The sequence below is a fragment of the Lithobates pipiens genome, unplaced genomic scaffold (assembly GCF_037356315.1).
Source record: "Lithobates pipiens isolate NorthernLeopardFrog02 unplaced genomic scaffold, aLitPip1_a1.2 Scaffold_19, whole genome shotgun sequence".
Classification (NCBI taxonomy): Eukaryota; Metazoa; Chordata; class Amphibia; order Anura; family Ranidae; genus Lithobates; species Lithobates pipiens.
In genome coordinates this window covers 419,299,292-419,323,890 of record NW_027507764.1, presented here as the reverse complement: position 1 = coordinate 419,323,890, position 24,599 = coordinate 419,299,292, and the positions used below count along the sequence as shown (strand labels likewise).

At 42.4% G+C, this 24,599-nt stretch overlaps 1 protein-coding gene across 2 annotated transcripts in view; it reads left to right on the top strand.

The window, feature by feature from the left end:
- Positions 1–16,121, top strand: part of USP14 (ubiquitin specific peptidase 14) — a 46,853-nt gene extending 30,732 nt beyond the window's left edge. For both annotated transcript variants that reach the window (XM_077492549.1, XM_077492550.1), the window contains 8 exons: positions 492–574; positions 3,987–4,101; positions 5,623–5,688; positions 6,432–6,524; positions 7,375–7,500; positions 12,053–12,107; positions 12,931–13,038; positions 15,413–16,121. In XM_077492549.1, coding sequence (XP_077348675.1) covers positions 492–574; positions 3,987–4,101; positions 5,623–5,688; positions 6,432–6,524; positions 7,375–7,500; positions 12,053–12,107; positions 12,931–13,038; positions 15,413–15,561 — 795 coding nt within the window. In that variant the 3' untranslated portion in view covers positions 15,562–16,121. The remainder of the gene's footprint in view (positions 1–491; positions 575–3,986; positions 4,102–5,622; positions 5,689–6,431; positions 6,525–7,374; positions 7,501–12,052; positions 12,108–12,930; positions 13,039–15,412) is intronic.
- The last annotated feature ends 8,478 nt before the right edge of the window (positions 16,122–24,599 follow it).

The following is a 24,599-nucleotide window of genomic DNA, read 5'->3' as shown; positions in this document are numbered from 1 at the left end:
ATATGGCTTCTGCAGGAGGGTCAGAGATCTCCCTCTGATGTCAACCGGGGAGATCACATGACCACTCGGTCCCTCCTGCGGTAGTCCTGGAAACCATCCGGGAGTCACGTGACCGGCCTGAAGATCACGCTAAACTGGTATTTACAAGGCTCCCTTTTTATAAGAGAATACTGCAGTGTGCTATATCAGGCTATAATAGAGGGGTTGGCAGGGACCATTTTAGAATTTTTATTTTACTAATAGCGGGGCAGAGCAGAGACACAGATGCATAGCTGACAGGCAGGAGGAGGGGGTGAGAGGGAGAGACGAGAGCAGGGCTGCAGATGACGAAGGGATGTACGCTGAACACGGCTTGGCTCTGGAGAAAATTAGTGCACTTGCGAAATGCACGGACAATTTGACTTTAGTAAATTAACCCATAGTATGGTTTGTGATGAATGAAGCAATGAGTGAAAGCACAAGCACTAGATAACCAATTTTATCTCTTGTAGACCAACTCAGGAGCTGCTGCTGCTGCTGCACCAAAGAAGAAAAGCTTTATTGACCAATTTTTTGGCATAGAATTCGAGTCAACGTATCCTTTTTTTAATATGTAGATTCAAGTGTTAAATGGCAAACATTGTTTGATTCACTGATCTATGCAAAGGTGTGTAGGTAAGTATACACAGACATTTAGATTCTTGTGCCACAGCGCATACAGGGTGTGTCCTATACCCATCAAATTACATTTAAAAAAAAAATGCAGGTGAAAAGCAATCCGTCCCCAAAAAATAAACCAATTCATTCCAAAGATTACAACTTTTCAGGCATGGACTAATGGTATTCTATACACTGGGAAGAGAATACAGAGATATATAATTTCCTGCTTTGGTGTTACTGGCTTCCTGCTTTTTCCACAAAAAGCTGGAGGCAAAAATGTCAGACATCTTCAGCACTGTCCTTATGTTTTCTGCAGTCTGGTAATAGTTGGGTCCATATATATTTGGACACAGCACAATTTTCATACTTTTGGCTCTGTGTATGCCACCAGAATAAAATGAAAAGGAAACAATCCAAATTAATTTCAAGGGCAGACTTTCAGCTTTAAGGCACAAATACAATTTTTAGGACCTGCAACCATTTTTATATTCATTTCCTCCATTTTCAGGGGCTCGAATGTAAGTGAACAAATGAATGATCATAAATAAAATGTTAATAATTTTTTTTATTTTATTTTTTTTGAGAATCTTTTACTGGCAGTGACAGTCTGGAGCCCATGGACATTTCCAATCACTGGGTTTCCTCCTTTCTGATGCTTTGCCAGGCTCTAACTACAGCTGTATTCAGTTGTTGTTTGTGGGTCTTTCTGCCTTTTTGTTTTGCATTCATAAAGTGAAATGCTCAATTGGGTTGAGATCAGGTGATTGACTTGGATCATTGTCCATCTGTATTGTGAAGCTCCATCCAATCAACTCTGCTGCATTTGGCTGAATCTGGGCTGGCTGTATATCTCTAACACTGCAGAATTCATCTGGCTGCTTCTGTCACATCAATAAACACAATTGACCGAGTGTCAATGGAAGCAATGCATGCCCCATGCCATTACACTGCCTCCACCATGTTTTACAGATGTGTGCTTTTGGATCATGAGTTGCTCCAAGCCTTCTCCACACTTTGTTTTTGTTTTTTTTTTTTGTTTTTTTGTTTTTTTTTAATTTATTTTCTTCCCGTCATTCTGGTACAAAATAATCTTAGTTTCATCCATCCAACGTATGCAACGTATGCTTTATCCAGAACTGATCTGACTCTTTTAGATGGTGTGGTGTTTTTTTTAATTTTTTGGCCAAAGTCTAATTTGGCTTTTCTATTCTTCAGGCTTATGAATGGTTTGCACCTTGCGGTGAACCTGCTGTATTTGCTCTCGTGAAGTCCTCTCTTGATTGTAGACTTTGACAATTATACGCCAACCTCCTGGAGAGTGTTCTTCACTTGTCTGGATGTTGTGAATGGGTTTTTCTTTACCAGAGAGGATCCTGCAATCATCCACCACTGTTGTCTTCTGTGGACATCCAGGCCTTTTTAAGTTGCTGAGCTCACCAATGCGTTCTTTCCTCATAATGTACCAAACTGTTTTGGTCACTCCTAATGTTGCTGCTATCTCTCTGAAGGATTTGTTTAGTTTTTGAAGCCTTACAATGGCCTGTTTCACTTGCATGGACAGCTCCTTTTGAATGCGTGATGTGGGTTCACAGCAATAGATTCCAAATGCAAATACCACACTTGGAATCAACTCCAGACCTTTTTACCTGCTTAACTGATGAAGAAATAACAAAGGAGTAGCCAACACCTGTCCATGAAACGGCTTTTGATTCCATTCTCCAATTTCTTTTGGTCCCTTGAAAAAGAGGGATGGCTGTTCTTCAGAGCTGCAATTCCTAAACCCTTACTCTGATTTGGCTATACATGCACTCAAATTTAACCTGAGACTGAGCACTTTCAGCTCAGTCATTCTAAAATTATAGCTTGAATATGTTTTGGGAAATAACTGAAAAAACTCATTGTCTGTATCCAAGCATATGAACCTAACTGTATATTAGCTAAGCGCGTTGCCTAATCACAGGTACGTTGATATACATCTACAGCAGTGATTCTTAACTAGGGTTCCTCCAGAGGTTGCTAGGTGTTCCTTCAGCATTGGGAAATGTCTGCCTCTCAGATAAGTTCGCACTGACACCATTGATCTTTTTAACTATCTGTAAGGAAGTAATTCTTCCCAAGGAGCGCAAGTGTAAGGACCATTCTTTCCACTGACCATCACAATCGCAGGTATTGGGGACAGACCCCCCTTAGCCTGGCTTTTGGATTGCCCAATCAGGACCCTGCTGGACTGGACATTGCAGGGATAAGCCTGTAAGTGACCTTCGGGCACTGAGTGTCACATAGGAAGCTTTTCAGACCCAGCTAGGGTAAAATAAATGTAACTACTGATCACTTTCTAGAGCCACTGGCATTGCCTCAACGCTTGCTCTGTCCCTGTGAATGGGCCTGTCATGCCAACCAACAGGTATTTTTTGTAGTTTGGTTGCTGGTTACCTTTTTACAATTTCCTATTTCCAGCAATATTTCACAGTGGGGGATACTATAGGACAATTTCCCACTCTACAGCATTAAAGAAGAATCTTCTTGCTGCTGCTTTGCAAAGACCAACAATGAACACTGATCTTTGTTCTGTTTCTGCTTCTCGCCGGCAGACTTTGGTCACCTGTTCTTACTTGCCACAGCTATCTAGGTTTTGTTAGTAAATGAGGCCTCAATACCCTGAGTCTTACGTTTTCTTACCCTACACGGGGGGGGGGGGGGACAGTCCCACTGTACCAAGTCTCCAGATCACCCTCTACTTACAGCTTTGGTGCTGTTTGCAGCATGCCCACTAATGTGGCCATTGGCTGAAGCCTGTTTCCCTCTGCTCCTGAGATTTTTACCACATCCATCCAGACTTCTCTTCCCAAGTCTATCCCTCTGCCACTGATTCTTTCAGACTGATTTTTTATTTTTATTTTTGTCATCCTGGATGGTCCCCATAAAGGCCGCTTCTAGTTCACCATCTTTAGGTGGCTCAGGCACACCTATCATCCAAGCTTATGGTTTTAAGGATCAGGTTCCATTTTTGCCTGTCAAACCACACGGTACTAGATCTGCAGGGCTTTTAGCATTAAGCAACAACCTGGAAGTGACGTCAACCCCAGCCCCACACACACACACACACACACACACACACACACACACACACACACACCTCCAGCATTCTCTGTCTCCACTAGCACTACAGGAAAAGCACTGCTGTCCTCCTACCGCATGTCTAAAAAAGATGGCTTTAAAAAGATGAACAGTTGCAGCCTCCTTGTAAAATGACAGCAAATTTCACATAGTTCACACAAGCCACTTTATTTCAATCACACTTTTTTTTTTTTTTTTTTTGTGGATGTTTTCTTTAATGGTTTCAAAAGCATGAAATGCACAGAATCTGAAGAGGAAGAAGTAACAAAAAGTAAAGAAACTCAGTTACAGCTTAGCTGTTTCATTAACCAAGAAGTAAAATATCTGTTTACTGGACTCAAGCTGGTGAGAACAATTTAATCACTGTATTATTTATATAAAGAGTGTGTGTGTGTGTGTGTGTAATATTTTATGTATGCTCTGTTTACCAGCACTAACCATGTCAAAATAGTAACTTGCAGTACCATCTTTACCTCCCAACTCCATGGTTTGGCTTGCATGCACTTAATGATTGCTTTAAGTGGGATGCAAAAATATTGTTTAATGGGCAGTAATACATATGTGTTTAGATATCCTTTTAGGAGCCAAAAACGTATTTCACTTTAACCAGTTAACGTGATAGGATATTGTGAATGTTTAATATTGCCTACATTAAAGGGTGATTATACTTTAATTACACTTACCTTGCCTGCCTACCTACCGTCACTGGCCCAGCTGCATACTTGAATCTTTCAGCCACAGCCCACCATAATATTTTCATTCTTGGCACCAAATCTTCCAGTTGAATGCACCTGAGCACTGGGCCTTCATAGACATTTAGGGGAATGATTTCCAAGCAAATGTCTTTAGGATGTAAGCAGCACAGACTAAAGCTGGCCATATATGGATTGAAAAGTGGCCAGTTCAGCAGGTACAGACCAAATTTTGATCCATCTATGGCTGTTCCTGTTCGAGAGGATTTGACGAGCAGTTCCTCCCGAATAGGACTTTTGGCAAATTTTGGTCCAATCAGCTCATTCAGCCTGTCAGCTGGAGCACTGACCAGTGCATTCTGATCAAGTTAAATTGGGACTGAAGTCCACAATACTTGCCTCTCCTTAATATCCCTTGCTGGAGTTGGCATCTGACCAGCTTCTTCTGGACGGGATGTGGTCTTCATTGACTGGTTCTGGATTATGATTTGTCATCCTGACGCACAGGATTTGGGCTGGAATGTAAACTGAGCTGTACATGCGCATCTCATTGTATATGCTAATGAAGGCTGCAAGCAGGTAGGTAGATTTATTTTGATAAGTAACAAATTTAAATTTTAAAAAATTAAAAATAACAAGCAAAGAACTTTTTACAGGGCATTCATTGAGAGTTTATACAATACTTAATTATAATAGACTATTGTTATACAGCATACACTTAAACAGAGCAAAAGTATAAGCAGATAGCGCCCAAAGCAGATGAAGAAAGGGCAACAATTGCTCCAAAACGGTGACTGTCTCCAATGTCCTACAAAATATTACCAAGCCATCAAAAAATAGGAGGGGGGGGGGGGGGGGGAGGACAAAAAAATGAACAGAACAACAAATCAATGGAGTTTAGTCAGAAGGAGAGACCGGGGTCCAAAACTCCCCTCTCGTTGCTGGTCAAAAGACTGGGTGAAAAGGGGTCCTAGCACAGGGGGTCCTCCTGTAGGTGCCAAAGCTCCAAAACCATACGGTTTTCCACATGCTAGGTAGGTTTATTTTATTACATGTCCCTTCAGCAATAGAGTCTGCCTGATCAGTTTTTTTTTTGACAAATGAACTAAGCAAACCATAATTTGGAGATGGCAGAACAGTTCAGACATTGACCTGCGTTTGTTTCTTTTTCTAGCGCCTTCAAGAAGAAATCACCAAACATTCACCATCACTGCAAAGAAATGCTTTATATATCAAAACTGTGAGTGCAAATATTAGATTACCCTACTTTAAAATGTGTTTTTATGTTTTGGAAGATTATTAGACTATGCAAAATTGAACACAATCTCCAAGGTAGTGTCTTGACAAAAGTGGTATGCCTTTTAACACCAGGTTTTTTTTTTTTTTATATATTAATGTGGGTTCTGTTCAAGCAGCCTGCTGATTGTGATTGGGCTGCCAACTCGCCTAAAATGCACATAACCTTGTTTTAAACTAAGTGCATCACATCATATGGCATGTGCTGTGTGATGCAATGCAGTTGCTTTGCCAGCTACTGTATAGTGCGTTAGGGTGCCACTCACTATGGCATTGCACCAAGACTTTAAAAGCTGAACAGGCTGATTCAAGTTAGAATATTGGTCTTATACAGCCAACATATTAAAACATGCCTTCTTCATGTAAAATGTTTTTTTAATTTAATACGCTGGCTTGTTTACCAAAGTACAGCAACTCCTACAACCTTCCTTGACAAGAAATTTGAGTTGGTGGATCTGGGTTGCTAAATTGGTAATGGCACTAATTTATTTTATGGAGGGTTTAGGTGGAATTAATAACCTTGCATTCCATCACAAGAATTTTGATTTTATAATTGCTAATTTCAGTAGTGACATTAAGGTATAGCAGGGTGTGTGACTGCAGTGCAAGCTTGAACCAATAAGCTTTGGATGCTGTATGGTAAACAGAACCTGATCATTTGTCTCATTTGTGCTTTTTCCATTGTAGTCCAGAATAAGCCGATTACCTGCCTACATGACTATCCAGATGGTCCGATTCTTTTATAAAGAGAAGGAGTCTGTCAATGCCAAAGTTCTTAAGGTTTGTGTTTTTTATTGCTGACATTTATTTACGCAGATTTGTCAATAATAGGAAATTGGTGTACACTTTTTAAATGTGCATGCCCACTATTCATTAAAGTGTTTTGTATACTGCTGGACTTGAAAAGGAATGACACCGATGGCTATTCCTTCAGAGCGCATGTGCCAGTGATGTCGCTGGCTAGGTGTAATGTAAATCTCTCCTAAACAGTACACGTTTAGGAGATATTTACAATACCTATAGGTAAGTGTATGCCTTCCTGATTCCCCCTCCCCAGTGTATGCCATCCTGATTCCCCCTCCCCAGTGTATGCCATCCTGATTCCCCCTCCCCAGTGTATGCCTTCCCGATTCCCCCCTCCCCCGCATGTGCTCTACTGTTCCCTGCACATTGCCCTACATACTACTGACCTCTGTACACTGTATTATACATTACAATTCAATTCCGTAAGCAACACCTTATTTTCTGGCAGTGCCCCCCTGAGACTAGACTCTGGATCCGCCCCTGATTAGAACTACGATTAGAAATCTGAAATTCACCAATAAAATTGCTTTTTTGCTTTTGATGCCATTAAACTGAAATGAGAATGAAACTATAATAATTAAATAATTATATTGTTGGGTATCAAGTCTGGCTTCTGATGATCTGTTGCTTAAGAGGGTCATCCTCCTTACATATGGTTGTCATGTTCCTGGAGCTATACAACCAATTAGAAAGACATAAACTCCTGGAGCTTTACACAGCAAGATGCCAGTTGGTTCACCTGTTAATTTTTGACCCTGTAAAATGTTTGGGTCTTTAGTGAAAATTACACTCTACCCTAAAAAACAAGTACATTTCTAATTTGCAGGATGTTAAATTTCCTCTTATGTTGGATATATACGAGCTTTGCACACCAGAGCTTCAAGAAAAGATGGTCCCATTCCGCTCCAAATTTAAAGAATTGGAAGACAAAGTACCTGGGCCGGTACCAAAAGTAAGTACATTTATTCATTGCCGTTTTATACATATTCAAGTAATGTGTTCAGTGTCTTCATTTTTATGAAGTATGAATAATTTTGCGATAAGCAGTGTGTCTAGAGTTGTATGCAGGCATTAATGATGTCTAGTAATGTAGCATGATGCTATATTTCAGTCTTAAAGCTGAACTCTGGGTAGAAATGTTATACTATAATGTATACAGGTGCTTCCATGCCTTTTGGTGTTACAGAGCACAGTCCCCTTAGCAGTCAGTAATCCACCCTTTTTTCTGTGGAAAACCCTCTGATCCCCTTATATAGTGTTGATTAGATTGCTGTGCCCTCTATTCCCTTGGCAATTGGTCTTGTAGATTTCCCATTGCAGTGCTTAGTAAATGGAGCGATGCTGTGATTACACCACCTCTTCATTGATCGGACCCAGGAGTCTCAATCGTCCAACACAGGTCTACAATACTGCCCACATTTCTACACATTTAAACTCTAAATCCCAGGGCATGATGGGATTTGTGGTCTTAGTAAGTGGTGACAAACGCTAACAGGAAGTGGCAATACTGCTTCTGAGATGCCTCCTCCCTCACTAATTATAGAGGGCTATTGTACAGGTTTATTCACTATTCGAGTTCTTCTTTAACCACTTTCAGACCGGACCATTTTGCTGGTCAATGACCAGAGGTCTTTTTACAATTTGGCACTGCGCTGCTTTAACTGGTAATTGCGCGGTCATGCAATGTTGTACCCAAACAAAATTTGCGTCCTTTTTTTCCCACAAATAGAGCTTTCTTTTAAAGGTATTTGACTGACTCTGCGATTTTTATTTTTTGCGATATAAACGTAAAAAGACCGCAAATTTTGAAAAAAAATGATATTTTCTACTTTTTGTTATTAGAAAAATCCAATAAACTCAATTTTAGTCATACATTTAGGCCAAAATGTATTCAGCCACATGTCTTAGGTAAAAAAAAGTCAATAACTGTATATTTATTGGTTTGCGCAAAAGTTGTCACATCTACAAACTAAGGTACGTTTTCTGGAATTTACGCAGCTTTTAGTTTGACTGCCTAGCTCATTTCTTGAGGTGCTAAAATGGCAGGGCAGTACAAACCCCCCCCCAAATGACCCCATTTTGGAAAGTAGATACCCTAAGGAAATTGATAAGAGGCATGTTGAGCCCATTGAATATTTTTTATTTTTTTTATTTTTTTTACACAAAGTTGTCACTAAATGATATATTGCTCACACATGCCATGGTTATATGTGGAATTGTACCCCAAAATACATTCTGCTGCTTCTCCTGAGTACGGGGATACCACATGTGGTCGACTTTTTGGAAGCCTAGCCGCGTACGGGGCCCCGAAAGCCAAGCACCGCCTTCAGGATTTCTAAGGGCAGGTTTTGAAGGCCATAAAATGCCAAGATGGCACAAAACCCCCACAAATGACCCCATTTTAGAAAGTAGACACCCCAAGCTATTTGCTGAGAGGCATGTTGAGTCCATGGAATATTTTATATTTGGCACAAGTTGCGGGAAAATTACAAACTTTTTTTTTTTTTTTCACAAAGTTGTCACTAAATGATATATTTCTCACACATGCTATGGGCATATGTGAAATGACACCCCAAAATAAGTTCTGCTGCTTCTCCTGAGTATGGGGATACCACATATGTGGGACTTTTTGGGAGCCTAGCCGCGTACGGGGCCCCGAAACCAAGCACCGCCTTCAGGCTTTCTAAGGGCGTAAATTTTTGACTTCACTCCTCACTACCTATTACAGTTTTGAAGGCCATAAAATGCCAAGATGGCACAAACCCCCCCCCCCCCCCCCAAATGACCCCATTTTGGAAAGTAGACACCCCTAAATTTAGGGGTACACTAGTGAGACTCACAGGTAAAAAAGCACCTAGGCTGTCAGCGACTGTATCAAAACGCTACAAGAAAAACTGTTAGCGATCGCAGGGATCAGGCCTTACTCTGCAAACGCTGCAGTTATGTGTGTTGTGTTTTGTAAGTGACAGTGATCGATCGATACTGCACTTGGGTGGGCTGGTCTGGGCTTGGCGGAGGGGCTAAACGCAGGTGCTAGCAGGTATCTGGGCTGATCTCGCTAACAATGCGTTTTGGGAAACCTAAACTGCTGGCGACGCCAATATAGATCTGATACTATATTACTAAGGGAGGTGTATGCTTTGTGCGTGGGTGTTAGCGGTACTGGCACTAACCTGACGCTGCCTGGGGCGACGCAGACCTTATCTGACCCTCAAACTTATATCACCCGCCGGGTGATCAGGGGGTTAAACCTTTATTAGGTAATAAATGGCGGGTGCCCTGAAACTATAAAAAAATAACTAACCAACCAGCGTCACCTGTAACAGTTATATGGTGATCACTGGTGAAAGGGTTAACTAGGGGGCAATCAGGGGGCTTTATCCGGTAGTATATGGGGGTCCCTGGCGCTATAAAAAGCTGCGGCGAACCTAAATACCTACCTGCCTAACTAGCGTCACCTGTGACACTAATACAGCGATCAGAAAAACGATCGCTTATTAGGCTGGGTTCACACTGGAGCGATGCGGGAACGCCACGAATCCGCGGCGGGTTCCCGCATCGCATGCCTTCCGGCAGCAGTTCACACTGCCCTATGCGAACTGCTGGGAGTGTCAGTGAAATGTTAATGACACCCCCAGATCAGTTCGCATATCGCAGTGCGATCTGCAAACTCGGATCGCATGGTGTGAACACCATGCGATCCGATTCTGCTGCGGACCAAAAAAAGGGTCCCGTGCGAGTTTGCACGGCTGAACTGTATGGCTGAACTCGAATCGCACAGAGATCGGATGTGATTTGCACTGCAGTGCGGTGCGAATCACATCCGTTCTCATAAACCGCTGCAATGTGAACCCAGCCTTAGTGACAAGGGGGTGATCACGGGGTTAAACCTTTATTGGGGGGGGTTAGGGGGTACCTTAGAACTAAAGGGGGCTAACCCTAACTGCCCTAACAGTTATTACAGTCACAAATGACACCAATGCAAAATAAATAAATAAATGCAATTGGTGTCACTGTGACTGGGGGGGCAGGGGTGATGGGGGGGTGAGAGTGTGCCTGGCATGTTCTACTGTGTAGTGTCGTGTTGGTGCAACTCACCGATCCTCTCTCCTCGGTGCCGGAACGAAAAATACCGACACGGAGGAGAGATTACATCACTTCCTCTGCCTGTGTTTACATTACAGGAGAGGAAGTGATGTCACGCCTCACTTCCATTCGTCAGGAGCGATCGCGAGGGGGTGGCCATGAACGAATGGCCGCCCCCTCATCCCGGATCGTTCCTGAACGGATACTGACCGCCGCTGGCACCGGAGGGGGCCCGATCGGGCCCCCCACCCGCGGGAAGGCAGGAACATACAGGTACGCCCATATGCCTGCCCGTGCCATTCTGTCGACGTAAATCGTCGTGCAACGGTCGGCAAGTGGTTAAGCTGGCTATATTCTAGTAGATTTTTGTCTTTGAAATGTTTCATTTGTAAAAACGTTTTGTTTTTTGTTTTTTTTTTTGGTTTTTTTCTAATTCTAAGTGGAGTCAAATCAATAATTTTCAACCAGTGATGAAGAAATTTGAGGAAGCTTAATGGAAATTTTTTCTCAACCAAATAAATTTCCAACAGTGAATGTGGTTTTTGTTCAGAAAAGTCCAGTCATTACAAATATGTACGTTTTAAAAGCAAATTAAAATCTTTAAGTATTTTAGAACAACATTTGTCTAGTCATCGACTATTTCCGTATGACTAGTTGTACGAAGTTTGGTTTGAGTATTGCTCACAGATTGTAATAACAGAACCTCACTGCAGTAGTTGTCTTCATTCACTCCCTTAGTGCCACGCCACATCTACTTGGCTTCGACAGCCAACCTCCTGTGCGACTTCATTAACAGAAGTCAGTGCAGGAACATTTTCTGAGTCACACTCTTTGAACTCAAGTCGCATGATAAGCCACAGCAGTGTGAACCAGCACTCAAGGCTGAAATTAGATGATTCCTCAAGGGACTGTGGTACAATAATTTTAGCTTTGTAATGGCTGTGGCAGTTATGTGGAAGAAGTCTGTTATACATTGTGTCTAGTGTGCATTAGCTAGAGTATGATTCAAATTGGATGTAACCACTCCACCTTAAAATACAATTATTTTGGAGGGTGTTATATTAAAAAATAAATAAGTTAAAGCTGAGCTCCTGGCACAATATTTATATTCCGCAATAGTCACAAAGCTATAAATCTGCTTTGTATGCACCATATTGTATTGGGAACTGAAATATCACATTGTAAAAGTAGTGACCTAATCAATGAGGTGCACGTAGCCTGTGTAGATTGCAGACCCAGCAAGTTCACCCACTACAATGTGTCTGCAAAATGAGAGAGAATGGCAGTGACCTCTTTATTACAGAAAAGTCCTGTACAGATGTAGAAGAAATTTACAAAGCACACCAAGAATAAAGGAATGCACATGCTTATTGTATTTAGACAATATTTTTTATTTAATGTCCTTTGTGTATTTTTAGGTTACTCAAGGGACACAAAAAGAAGTTAAATATGAACCGTTTGCCTTTCCTGAAGGTAAGAACTTATTACAAATAGAATTTGGTAATATTACAAGAACAAAGCTAGATGAAAAGTGTCTCAAAGACAAAAAAGTGGCTTTTTTGACATTTCAGAGGTGCTAGACATGACAAACATATTTTATAATGGCAACTTTTAGCAAAAAAATGCATTCAGAGACTTGCATTACTAAGAAAAAATATATAGTTACAAAATACAACGAATGGAACAACTGGTGAGCAAGGTATGATTTCTTGTGAAAGTTCAGAGGCGCTAAAGCTAAGGAACATTAGTGTAGCAACATTGGGAGATAAGCTGTTGTGTATATAAGAATACTTTTGTGGGGTTCTCTGAGTTGGGGATGGCTGCTCAGACTCAATGGGGTTTATAACAGTGGAGCAAGTGTACAATCTGCACCATTTTTCTACACTGAGAAAATTAAGCAGATCCTGTTCATTAACAAAAGGGGTGCAAACAATCTGCTCTGTGTTCTTAAAGCAGAACTTCACCTATAAAGGGAAGTTACATTTTCCTATTTCTCCTACCACCCCCTGCAATCTCCTGTGGGTTGAGGGAGCTCAGTGGTACTCACACATTCACAGTAGGAAGCTGTTGGGGAAGCACCAAGAAGCCACAGCCGGCTTCCCACATCCGAGATGATGGTGCCAGGGACCCCAGGATCCATGAAGCACTAGCCCGGGTAAGGGCATCGCTGGATCCCTGGACTGGTCAGTGCATGTTTATTAAGTCAGCAGCTACAGTATATGTAATGTTCTTTGTGACTGTTATGTTCTTGAACAATGGGCATAAATGTAACAAAATATTTCTTTTTGTTTTGTAGATGTTGGGTCTAATAATTGTGGTTACTATGAACTGCAGGCAGTTCTTACACACCAGGGAAGATCAAGTTCATCAGGGCACTATGTTTCATGGGTTAAAAGGAAACAAGGTAACTTCCTGCAGCTGCCTAATCTCTTTTTTTTTTAGGGTACATACTCATTGATGTTTGGTCACCATGTGATCTTCACACATTTATAATTTTAATCCACACTAAAAATAGTGTCTTTATAGCTATGTTTTGGGTAGCGGCATGCTGTCTCAATGAAAAAAGATGTAGATCTGGCCTAAATATGAGGTTTAATCTGCTTAAATTTTGCTTCCTAGACTTATTGTCTGATCTCTGTGCTTCTCTATATAATGCAGACAGCTCATGGCTGCTGGAAGGAACTGGCAGGGTGCTGTACATAGGTTCCTAAAAACATCACAACAAACTGTCTCCGTACCTCTCAGCCCTGTTGCACGCGGTGGGCTGGCACATCTGCAAATATCAATGTCTTAAAGGGTGGAATTTAAAAGAAGTTCAGGAATAGCAAAAAAAAAAAAACATACTCACCTAGATGGCTGCAGCACTGATCTTAGTGGCAGCTGTCCCTTGCTGGCTCCTACCCTGTGAACTGAACAATCAAACCGATGATCTCTCAGTTCTCCCCAAACCCCCCCCCCCCCCCCGCTCTGAACAGAGAGCCATGACTGGCAGTCACTGGCGTTCTGCTCTGCCCCTCCATCGCTCACTGGAGCTTTGGCCTGTGAAGGGGACAGAACGGGCTGGCATGCTGAGAGCCTGAGCCAGCTGCTGGCCCAGGCATCTGGGTGGATCCCAACTGTAGAGATGGGATCTTTGAGCCTGAATCAGCTGAGTGACGTCAGCTGACTGCAGGCTTTAGCCTGCTGTCGGCTGAAAATGGATCACAGGAGTGCAAAAGTACAAACTGCACTCCTTTGATCCATAGGAGAGAAGTATTGCAAAATGGCTCTGGCTGTACTACTTTTTTAATCTGGAGGTCTGGGTGTTCCTAAGCAGCCTGCATTTGCATGAAAGACTGCCCAAGGTAAATCCCTCATGTGATGCTGATCCATGATTGAAAGAATTTAGGAGGTAAGGGCATCCTCCAACCAGGAAATCAGGTAGGTGCTGTCTGATTTGCTGCAAAGCTCGCAGTGAAATCAGACTAGGCCATTTCAGTACAGGAGAGGAGCATGTGCAAGACTGAAGGTAAGGCTGAATTGAAGCTTTTAAAGGGCTTTGTATACTGGATGTAAGGGCACTTGTAGCACCCTTGCAATCTGTCTGCCATCTGTTCTTAGATCTCAAGAAATCTATAAAAATGAATGTGAACTACAGCAGCATCTCCCACTCCCATACTGCTTGTATTCTTTCCTCCCCCACGTGCCCCTTCCCTTGATCTCTGTCAAGAGCAATGGCACAACTATCAGCTCATCCCCGCATGCCAAGATGCTAGGTGTTATGCTGGACTCTGATCTATTCTTTAGGCCCTGCATCCAATTACTGTCAAAATATTGATGCCTCAACCTCCACAACAGCTCCAAAATATGCCCCTTTCTAACCATTGACGCAACAAAGCTCCTAGTTCATGCCCTGATCATCTCTCGCCTTGACTACTTCAACTACCTTCTCATTGGCTTACCTCTACATAGTCTATCCCTCCTTCAGTCCATCATAAATGCTGCTGCCATGCTCTTCTACCTTACCAACCACTCTGTGTCTGGTACCCTTTTGTCAATCTCTTCACTGGCTTCCACTCACCCGACAAATTAAGTTAAAAATACTAACAACTTACAAAGCCATCCACAGTTCGGCCCCCAGCTACATCACTAACCTGGTCTCAAAATACCAATCCTTCTCTTCGTTCCTCCCAAGACCTCCTGCTCTCTAGTTCCCTTGTCACCACCTCCTATGTTTGCCTCCAGGACTTTTCCAGAGCATCTTCCGTCCTATGGAACTCCCTACCCCAATCTGTCTGATTTTATCTCCCAGCTTTGTTTGCCTTTAAGACCATCCCTGAAAACTCTTCTCTTCAGAGAAGCCTATCCTGCCCCCCACCTAACAATACTTTTGATTTTCTCCAGCTCATCCCTCAGTTATTACCTTTTTTTGTATCACTTGACCCTTCCACCTAGATTGTAAGCTTTAAGGAGCCGGTCCTCTGATTCCTCTTGTATAGTAACTGTACTGTCTGCCATCATGTTGTAAAGCGCTGTGCGAACTGTTGGTGCTATATAAAACCTATATAGTAGTAGTATGTATGCACGAAGCCTCTGAGCCTCAGATGACAATACATGCAAGGCTCCTTCTACTGTATATTGATGCCTATGTCTGTAGTGTCAAAGAAAATTCCTTTCTGAGCAGTGATGGTTCAGTGAAATGTGTATGTACTCTGCAGAAATATCATTTAGGTGTTGCATATTTTGAAGAGGCTATGTTGCTTCTCTTACACACTGGATCTGCTTTTTTCTCTTTTTAGATGAATGGATTAAGTTTGATGATGACAAAGTGAGCATTGTCTCTCCCGAAGATATACTACGGCTGTCTGGAGGTGGAGACTGGCATATAGCTTATGTTCTACTTTATGGACCCCGACGAATCGCAGCTTCTGAAGACACTGAACAATAATGACATTTTGCTGTTTTAGTCATTATTTTTTTTTTTTCTTAGGTGTGAAATAAATGTTCCACAGTTAGAATCTCCTGCCCCTGAACTTTTTGTTTTAGACAAAGATGTGAATTGTATAGTTCAATTCACCATGTCCTGCAAAAGCTTGAGAATCCACATCATTTCTACTGAGTAAATTGTGTCAAGTTAAAATATTTTCTTACCAGGTCTTAAAATAATTTTTTTAATTGGAATCTGACTATGCCAAATTGCCTGCCTAAAACCATTTTTTTTTTTTTTTTCTGTCAATGTCTGGAACAGAGGCCAAAAAATATTTATTACACACCTACAACTCATCCATTGTTACCGTTGCATGGTTTATACCACAGTACTTACCATCCTTGCCCTATCTGACAGTACTGCCAGGAAGGAGAAAAGGATATGTGTTGCCTCATTGTAACAGTGCTGCTTCCTATGACTGACAACGTGGCCACACTTGCATCTGTGTCCAGCCTCAGCTGACTTTCTGGTCCATGTTGTTGCTGGCATCTCGGTGACTTCAGAATAAAAATATGATCAATTCCCTGTCTCCAATTACCATTTTTATTTGAATATCTTTCTGCCTGTTCTAGTGAATGGAATATTTACATCTAGCATAAAAATATTTGAAAAAGTTCAAAAATAAGATTCAGGCCTGCTCTGCAACATGGCTCTCATTACAGACCATTATAAATACATAATGTTTTGGCTAAACAGAAATTAAATACAATACAGTTGAAACTTTTCAGTAGTAACTAGCTACTTTGTCATTTGATATAAAGTTTACACATAAAACAAATTCTTTCTTGTCTATTCAGGGGCATGGGAAATCTTGCCTTTAAATTATGCTGCCCCTTACAGGAGGATTGAATACTTGCAAAGATTCTGTAGACCAGCTCAGGATAACCCACCCCAATACAAGCATGCGCCAGTTTTTTTTTTGGGCTAAAGTGCTAGGAGGATGGATGCCATTCTACAACTTACCTTTTTTCTTTTCTTACATCAGGGGACACAGATCCATAGTAATTACTATGTGGGTTTAGGGCCACTGATAGGTGATGGGCACTGGCATGCCCTAAGGAAAGAAGTGTACTCCCTATATAACCCCTCCCACTACTAGGAGTCCTCAGTTTTTATTCGCCAGTGTCTAAGGTGTTGGTCACGAGTAAAGATGTGGTCTGCTGAGCTCCACTGGAAGCTTCCTTGCTGGGGCTAGCCATGCTGACTGAATCCGTTCCGATGTCCTTTCATGGGCTAAATGGATGGTACCCGGGCCTCGTGTCTGAAGAAACAAGGTTTTGCTTGTAAATGCTTCTCTTTAGAGAGCTGTACCCTGGGATCCAGTACTTTTTGGTAGTAAGGCCATAAAGTTTTTACTGGCAGGGTGCGGTCGCAGGTCCAGGATTGTGGGTAATCTGAGGTCCCCCTGTTCCTGAAGGTTTCCTAAAGGTCTCTGAGCCCACCTTGATGGGTGAAGATTGGGTTTTTATCTCGGATAACCCTGCTGCAAGAAAAAGGTAAGGGAGATTTTCTCAGGAATTCCTCCTTTTATGTATAATGATGTCATGCCTATGTGTCACCACTGGGGGCTGTGTTGAGCACTCACCGACCGGACGCTGGAAACGGCACAGAAGCCTGTAGTTTTCTCCTCTCCTCTGGCCACAACAGATCCTCCGGTAAGATGGGTTGTCTGGTTCTCCTCCTGCGTCCCCAATATTGATCTTTTTCCCTTCAGGGGTTTGATATAAAAACTGTTTCCTTTTTTGTAAAAAAAAAAAAAAAAGGGGGGGGTGGTTGGGACGGATCGCTCAGCAGAGGATTTAACCCCAGGACGCCGTTGAAAGGAAAGGAGGGGGCACACTTCGCAGGGGGGCATGGCTAATGGCGACAGACGCCAGCAACACATGGAAGAATTGTAAAGCGCTGTTTATGTGTAGCTGCTGCAGGCTGTGGAGGGACAGAGCAGGAGGATGGCTTATTCAGGTTGGTGACAAAGGCATTTCCCTTTGACACATTATTCTTTACCAGGCTAGGATTATTAGCAGCTAATGGCGCTGGACTATAGGCTAGCAATGTACATTTTTTGAGTGCCTCTGCTTTATGCTTCAGGCTATGAGTGGTAATGGGACCAGGAACTCCTCTAAGGGTTCTAAAGAGGTCAATGGTTTTACTATAAACTAAATCCATTTCCAAAAGAATGTCATCCTCCTCTGAGAGGAAACAGTTGTTGCATAAACGCTTCAGTCCCTGTATATATCTTACAAGAGGTTTTTTCTTCTACCATTTGTAATTTGGAAATAAGATTGATGCTATGATGTCTCTCCATAGTGGGGCTAAACATAGCAGATTCCCATCATGTGCTCAGAACCCTCTTATTGAGGTGCAGGAGGCTGGGGATCAGGTAGATCTTCCCAAATATTTGGAAGATACTTATTTATCCTTTTTCTGAGGATCTTAATATGGAAGGAGTAGCATCACAAGACAGGTTGCTTGTGTACTCCATTACTCAACCTTTTTGCTGCCTACAGCGCAGGCTCTTGAGGAACCTATCTCTAATTGGGTTAATTGAAACCTCCCCCATTTGGGGATGTTTTTCCCTATTCATGGTGCTCGCTTCGGTAGCACATATACTAAAAAAAGTTAATGTATTCTGAATGGGAACATTCGGATAAATAATATCCTCCCAAGAATTTCTCCACACTTTATCCTATGGAAGAGGATTTCTGTGAAAGAAAATGGGGGGGCTCCAGCAATAATGATGCAATCGCCTCGGTGAGCAAGAATCTCACATGTCCGGTGGATAATGCACTGATGTTAAAGGATCCAACAGATAAAAAGTTGGAACTTCTTTCTAAAAACAATATGTTTTTAGCAAGTTTAGTAGCACAGTCGGTCCTTGCTGCAATTGGTGTATTTCAGTCCATTAAGGAACAGTTTGTGGAGATACTTTAAATTCTGCCTGATCAACAGGCCCAGCAATGAGCTGGTATATCAGACGCACTGTGTTTCACAGTAGATGCTATGAAAGACCCTATCATTTAAACCTCATGGCTTATGCTTGGACTAGTGCATTCTCGCAGAGTTCTGTGGCTGAAAATTTGGTGAGCTGAAGTACTGTGTAAAAAGATGGTGAACGGCTATTTAGAGATCTGGATAAGTACGTCCAAAGGACCTCTAATGGGAAAAGCTCTCTTACTATTAAAGAAGTTAAAATATTCTCCTTTTAATTGTGCCGTCTCAACTGCCTCACCGTCTGGTTTAAGGGGAAGTCCCCAAGGGCAGCACCAGAGTCGGAACAGATTTTGGGGCAGAAAGTCCACAAAGCAGAATGCTAAAACCTCTTCATGAAGGGGCGCCCCCGCTCTCTCAGGTGGGGGAATGCTCCTGCAATTCTCAAGACAATGTTAGGAGAGATGGGTGTCTTCTGCAGTTTTTTTTTTTTTCTCTAACTAGAACTAGAGTTCTGAGAGTTTCCGTCTCCTCATTTTTTTATTTATTTTTTCTAAGGGAAGATGTTCCCAAGGATCCAGAGAAAATAAGTCTTTCTGGCTCTGGATCATCTATTATCCCAGAAGTTCCCTTAGTGGAAAAGGGCACAAGTTTTTGATTCAAACCTTTTACGGTTTCGGAACCAAACTAAGAGGTAAGACCCATTCTAGATCTCAAAGATCTGAATCGGCACTTAAACATCCCTGCCATTCAGTTTAGCCACAGCATCACGGGTGTTCTGAAAATCTCTGGCACCTCCTTTAACAGATATAGGGCTCAAGGCATAACGGTCCTAGCCTATTTAGACGATCTACCTTTAATAGATCATTCAGTCTCAGGTCTAAACAAGAGTCTCATTACAGCTGTAACTACCTGGAATCTCTGGGTTGGATACTCAACCTAGAAAAATCCTCCTTACAAATCAAGGAGATTACAGTACTTGGGGCTGGTTATAGATACCGTACAGAAGGTATTCTTACCCCGGACAAGAATCCATTCCGTTGCAGGACTAATTCAACTTATCAAAACCAGGAAAAATCCTTCCATTTGACTTTGCATGAGATGGTTAGGGGAAATGGTTGCCTCCTTCGAGGCTGTCCCTCATGCAGTTTTCACTCAAGACTGCTTCAAAACACCATCCTGTCGGTCTCAAAAAGATTCAGGCCTTGTTTTTTTTGTTTTGTTTTTCCAATACGCTTGGCTCCTGACGCAAGTCAGAGCCTAAATTGGTGGTTATCAAGCAAAAGGGATCCTTTTTTACCTGTATCCTGGGAAGTATTAACAGATGCCAACCTTCTAGGCTGGGGAGCAGCCCTGGAAGAAGATTCTGTCCAGGGGACATGGTCCAAATTAGAGGACCTTGCCTATCAACATTTTGGAAGATTCGGGCAGTACGTCTGGCCCTAGAATCTTGGACGGTCAGACTACAGGACTGTCCTGTCAGGATTCAGTCCGACAAGGCCACTGCGATGGCTTACATCAATCACCAGGGCGGCGGGAGAAGTCATGCAGCCCAAAAAGAGGTGAATAATGTTCTAGCTTGGGCAGAACACATTCCTTGCCTATCTGCATTTTTCATTTCAGGAATAGAGAATTGGCAGGCGGGCTACTTGAGTCACCAACAATTATTCCGGGAGAATGGTCTCTTCACCCCAACATCTTCCTAGCGATATGTCAGAGATAGGGTATTCCGGACATGGACCTAGTCATGTCCAAATTCAACAACAAAGTTGACAACTTTGTGTCGAGAACAAGGGATCCGCTAGCAGGCAGAACAGACGCATTAGTCTTCCCATGGGATCAGTTTTTCACTGATCTATGCGTTTCCTCCAGTTCTGCTTCTTCAGCACCTTCTCCGCAGGATCAAGTGGGAACGAAAGGGGGTGATTCTGGTGGCCCCAGAAGATCTTGATTTAACGAGGTCATAAAGATGGCAGTAGGAGTCCTTCGGACTCTGCCATTATAGCCAGACCTTCTCGCACAAGGTCCGTTATTTCATCCTACCTTACGGATGAAAAATTTAACGGGTTTAACTATTGAATCCCACTTTTATAAAGGATTGTGGGTGATCTCCTTTTGGTAGTGTCTACTTTGATGCCAGGAAGCCGGCTTCCAGAATCATTAACTATAGGGTCTGGAAGGCATATGTTTCTTGGTGTGGATCCAGGGGTTGGCACCCTAGAAAGTATGTCATAGCCAGGATCCTTGATTCCTGCAAATGGGATCTGAAATAAAGCTGCCCTTGACTTCTATCAAGGGCCAGATCCCGGCCTTGTCAGTGTTTTTTCAATGGCCTCTTACGCACCAAGATTGGGAAGCATCTTATTCAGAGGGTAACATTATTCCCCCTATCAAGGCACCTCTAAATCCTTGATTTAAATTTGGTCTTATCGGCTTTGCTAAATCAGCCGTTTAAGCCTTTACGAGAAATTCCCTTGGTTCTTTTGTCAAGAAAGATAATCTTTCTGGTTGCCATTTCTCCTGTTAGAAGAGTATCGAAACTAGATGCTCTGTCTTGTAAAGAGCCATATTTGATCATGCATAAGGATGATGTGGTTTTATGTCACCCTGAATTCCTACCAAGATATTATTCTTGCTTCTTTCTCCCCGAGCCTCAATCTAGGGAAGAGAAAGCACTACATTCCCTTGATGTAGTAAGAGCGATCAGTCTATCTAAAGGCGACAGTTCAGGTTCGCAAAACACACGTTTTGTTTGTACTGCCAGAAGGTCCAAAATGTTGGCACTGTCAAAATCTACTATTTTCCAAATGGATTCGTCAAGTGATTGATCAAGCTTCAACTTAAGAAGAAAATTCTTCCTTCTTATGTTAGAGCACACTCGATTAGTGCCTCTTGGGTGGTGCATCATCAGGCCTCTGACTCAGATCTGTAAGGCTGCGACTTGGTCTTCGGTTTATGTTTACCAGATTTTATCAAATCGGTGTTAAAGTTCATGAGTGTACTGCAGGCTGCAGTATGAGTCCTCTGGCCCTCCTTTTCTGTTGTCTCCCTCCCTTCAGTTGCCATTGCTATGGGACAGCCCACATAGTAATTACTATGGCTCTGTGTCCCCTGATGTAAGAAAAGAAAACAGGATTTTTAAAATGGCTTACCTGTAAAATCCTTTTTTGATGTACATCAAGGGACACAGAGCCATAGTAAATGACTGTGGTTTATAGGGCCACTGATGCGTGCCAGTCTCCATCACCTATCGGTGGCCCTATAACCCACAGTCATTTACTATGGCTCTGTGTTCCTTGATGTACATCAAAGAAAAGGATTTTACAGGTAAGGTGTTTTAAAAAAAAAAAAATCCTGTTTTTTGCTAGCAGGTTGTTTTTTTTTTTTGTTTTGTTCCCTGCAGTGTCCTATTTTAAAGCGGTGGTCCACCCTAAAGTGGACCTTCCGCTTATCGGAACCCCCCCCCCTCCGGCGCCACAATTGGCACCTTTCAGGGGGGTGCAGATACCTGTACAGGTATCTGCACCCACTTCCGGGATAGCTCTCTGCGGAAAGGGGCGTAGATTACGCCCCTTTCCACAAGTGCCCGTCCCTTTCCGCAAGTGCCCCGCTGCCTGCTGGGAAACTCACAGATCCCAGAGGCAGCGGGGACCGTCCTTATTGCGCAGCGCAACTCGCGCATGCGCAGTAGGGAACCAGGAAATGAAGCCGAAAGGCTCCATTTCCTGATTCCCATACCCAAGATGGCGGCGGCAGGACCCGAGAGACTATCTAGAGATCGGCTTCGGGTGCCGACATCGCGGGCGCGCTGGACAGGTAAGTGTCACTATTTTAAAAGTCAGCAGCTGCAGTATTTGTAGCTGCTGGCTTTTAAAAAAAAAAAAAAAAAAAAAAAAAAGCGGAGTCCCGGCGGACTCCCGCTTTATGAGTGCTTACTATTCTGGTAGATGATATGCACTTGCATTTAAAGCGGACCTTCCATCATTTTTTTTTTTTTTTTTTTTTTTTTTTTTTTTTTCCCTCAACTTTCCATCTGGTAAATCTTCTGCCCTGGTTGTTTTAATAGTAATAGTTGCTTTAGATAGTAATACATCATTTTTTTATTTTTTTCCTGCCAGTAAATACCTTTTTTATATAGACCACTTCCTGTTTCTTGTCTGGTAAAAAGCCTAAGCTTATGACCTCATGCACAGCTCGCTCTCTGAGGCAGGGGGGGAGGAGTCGTAAGAGGGCCAATGAGAGCTGGAGGGGTGTGTAAATCCAGGAAGTGAACAGGCAGCAGCTTCAGCTGCCCCCCAGTTAAAATGGTTGCAGCCAGACTTAGCGGAGGGAGATTTCTGCAGCATATTTGGCAATTGCAGAATCACAGTGTGTATAAAATATGCAAAGTGGTTGGAGCAAAGCATCAGAATGGCAAATATGTTTATGTGAGCAGACTGCAGTTTCTCTTTAACCACTTCAGCCCCGGACCAATAAACAGCCTAAGGACCAGAGGTCTTTTTACAATTTCGCACTGCACTGCTTTAACTGGTAATTGCGCGGTCATGCAATGTTGTACCCAAACGAAATTTGCGTCCTTTTCTTCCCACAAATAGAGCTTTCTTTTGATGGTATTTGATTGCCTCTGCGATTTTTTTATTTTTTGCGATATAAATGGAAAAAGACCGAAAATTTTGAGAAATTATATTTTCTACTTTTTGTTATAAGAAAAATCGAATAAACAAAATTTTATTCATACATTTAGGGCAAAATTTATTCAGCCACATGTCTTTAGTAAAAAAAAAAAAAAAAAATGTCTAAGCGTATATTTATTGGTTTGCGCAAAAGTTATAGCGTCCACAAACTAGAGTACATTTTCTGGAATTTACACAGCTTTTAATTTACGACTGCCTATCTCATTTCTTGAGGTGCTAAAATGGCAGGGCAGTACAACCCCCCCAAATGACCCCATTTTGGAAAGTAGACACCCCAAGGAAGTTGTGGAGAGGCATGTTGAGCCCATTGAATATATTTTTTTATTTTTTTTGTCCCAAGTGATTGAATAATGACAAAAAAAATAAATAAAAAATAAAAGTTTACAAAAAGTTGTCACTAAATTATATATTGCTCACACATGCCATAGTTATATGTGGAATTGCACCCCAAAATATATTCTGCTTCTCCTGAGTATGGGGATACCACGTATGTGGGACTTTTTGGGAGTCTAGCTGCGTACGGCACCCCGAAATCCAATCACTGCCTTCAGGATTTCTAAGGGTGCACATTTTTGATTTCACTCCTCACTACCTATCACAGTTTCGAAGGCCATAAAATGCCAAAATAGCACTAACCCCCCCAAATGACCCCATTTTGGAAAGTAGACACCCCAAGCTATTTACTGAGAGGCATGTTGAGTCCATGAAATATTTTATATTTTGCCACAAGTTGCAGGAATTTTACAATTTTTTTTTTTTTTTGCACAAAGTTGTCACTAAATGATATATTGCTCACACATGCCATCGGCATAAGTCAAATTACACCCCAAAATAAATTCTGCTGCTTCTCCCGAGTACGGGGATACCACATGTGGGGGACTTTTTGGGAGCCTAGCCACGTACGGGACCCCGAAACCAAGCACTGCCTTCCGGATTTAAATATAAAATGCTACCAAAAAAAACTGTTAGCGATCGCAGGGATCAGGCCTGACTCTGCGATCGCTGCAGTTATGTGTTTTGTAAGTGACAGTGATCGATCGATACTGCACTTGGGTGGGCTGGGCAGAGGGGCAAAACGCAGGTGCCAGCAGGTATCTGGGCTGATCCCGCTAACAATGCATTTTTTTGGAACCCTAAACTGCTGGGGATGCTAGTATAGATCTGATCAGGTCAGATATTGATCTGTTCAGATTCTATACCACTACGGGAGGTTTATGCTTTGCGTGTGGGTGTTGGCGGTACTGGCACTAACCTTGCGCTGCCTGGGGCAAGGCAGACCCTGACCCTAAAACCTAATTGATATCACCCGCCGGGTGATCAGGGGGTTAAACCTTTATTGGGTAATAAATGGTGGGTGCCCTGATGCTATAAAAAGCA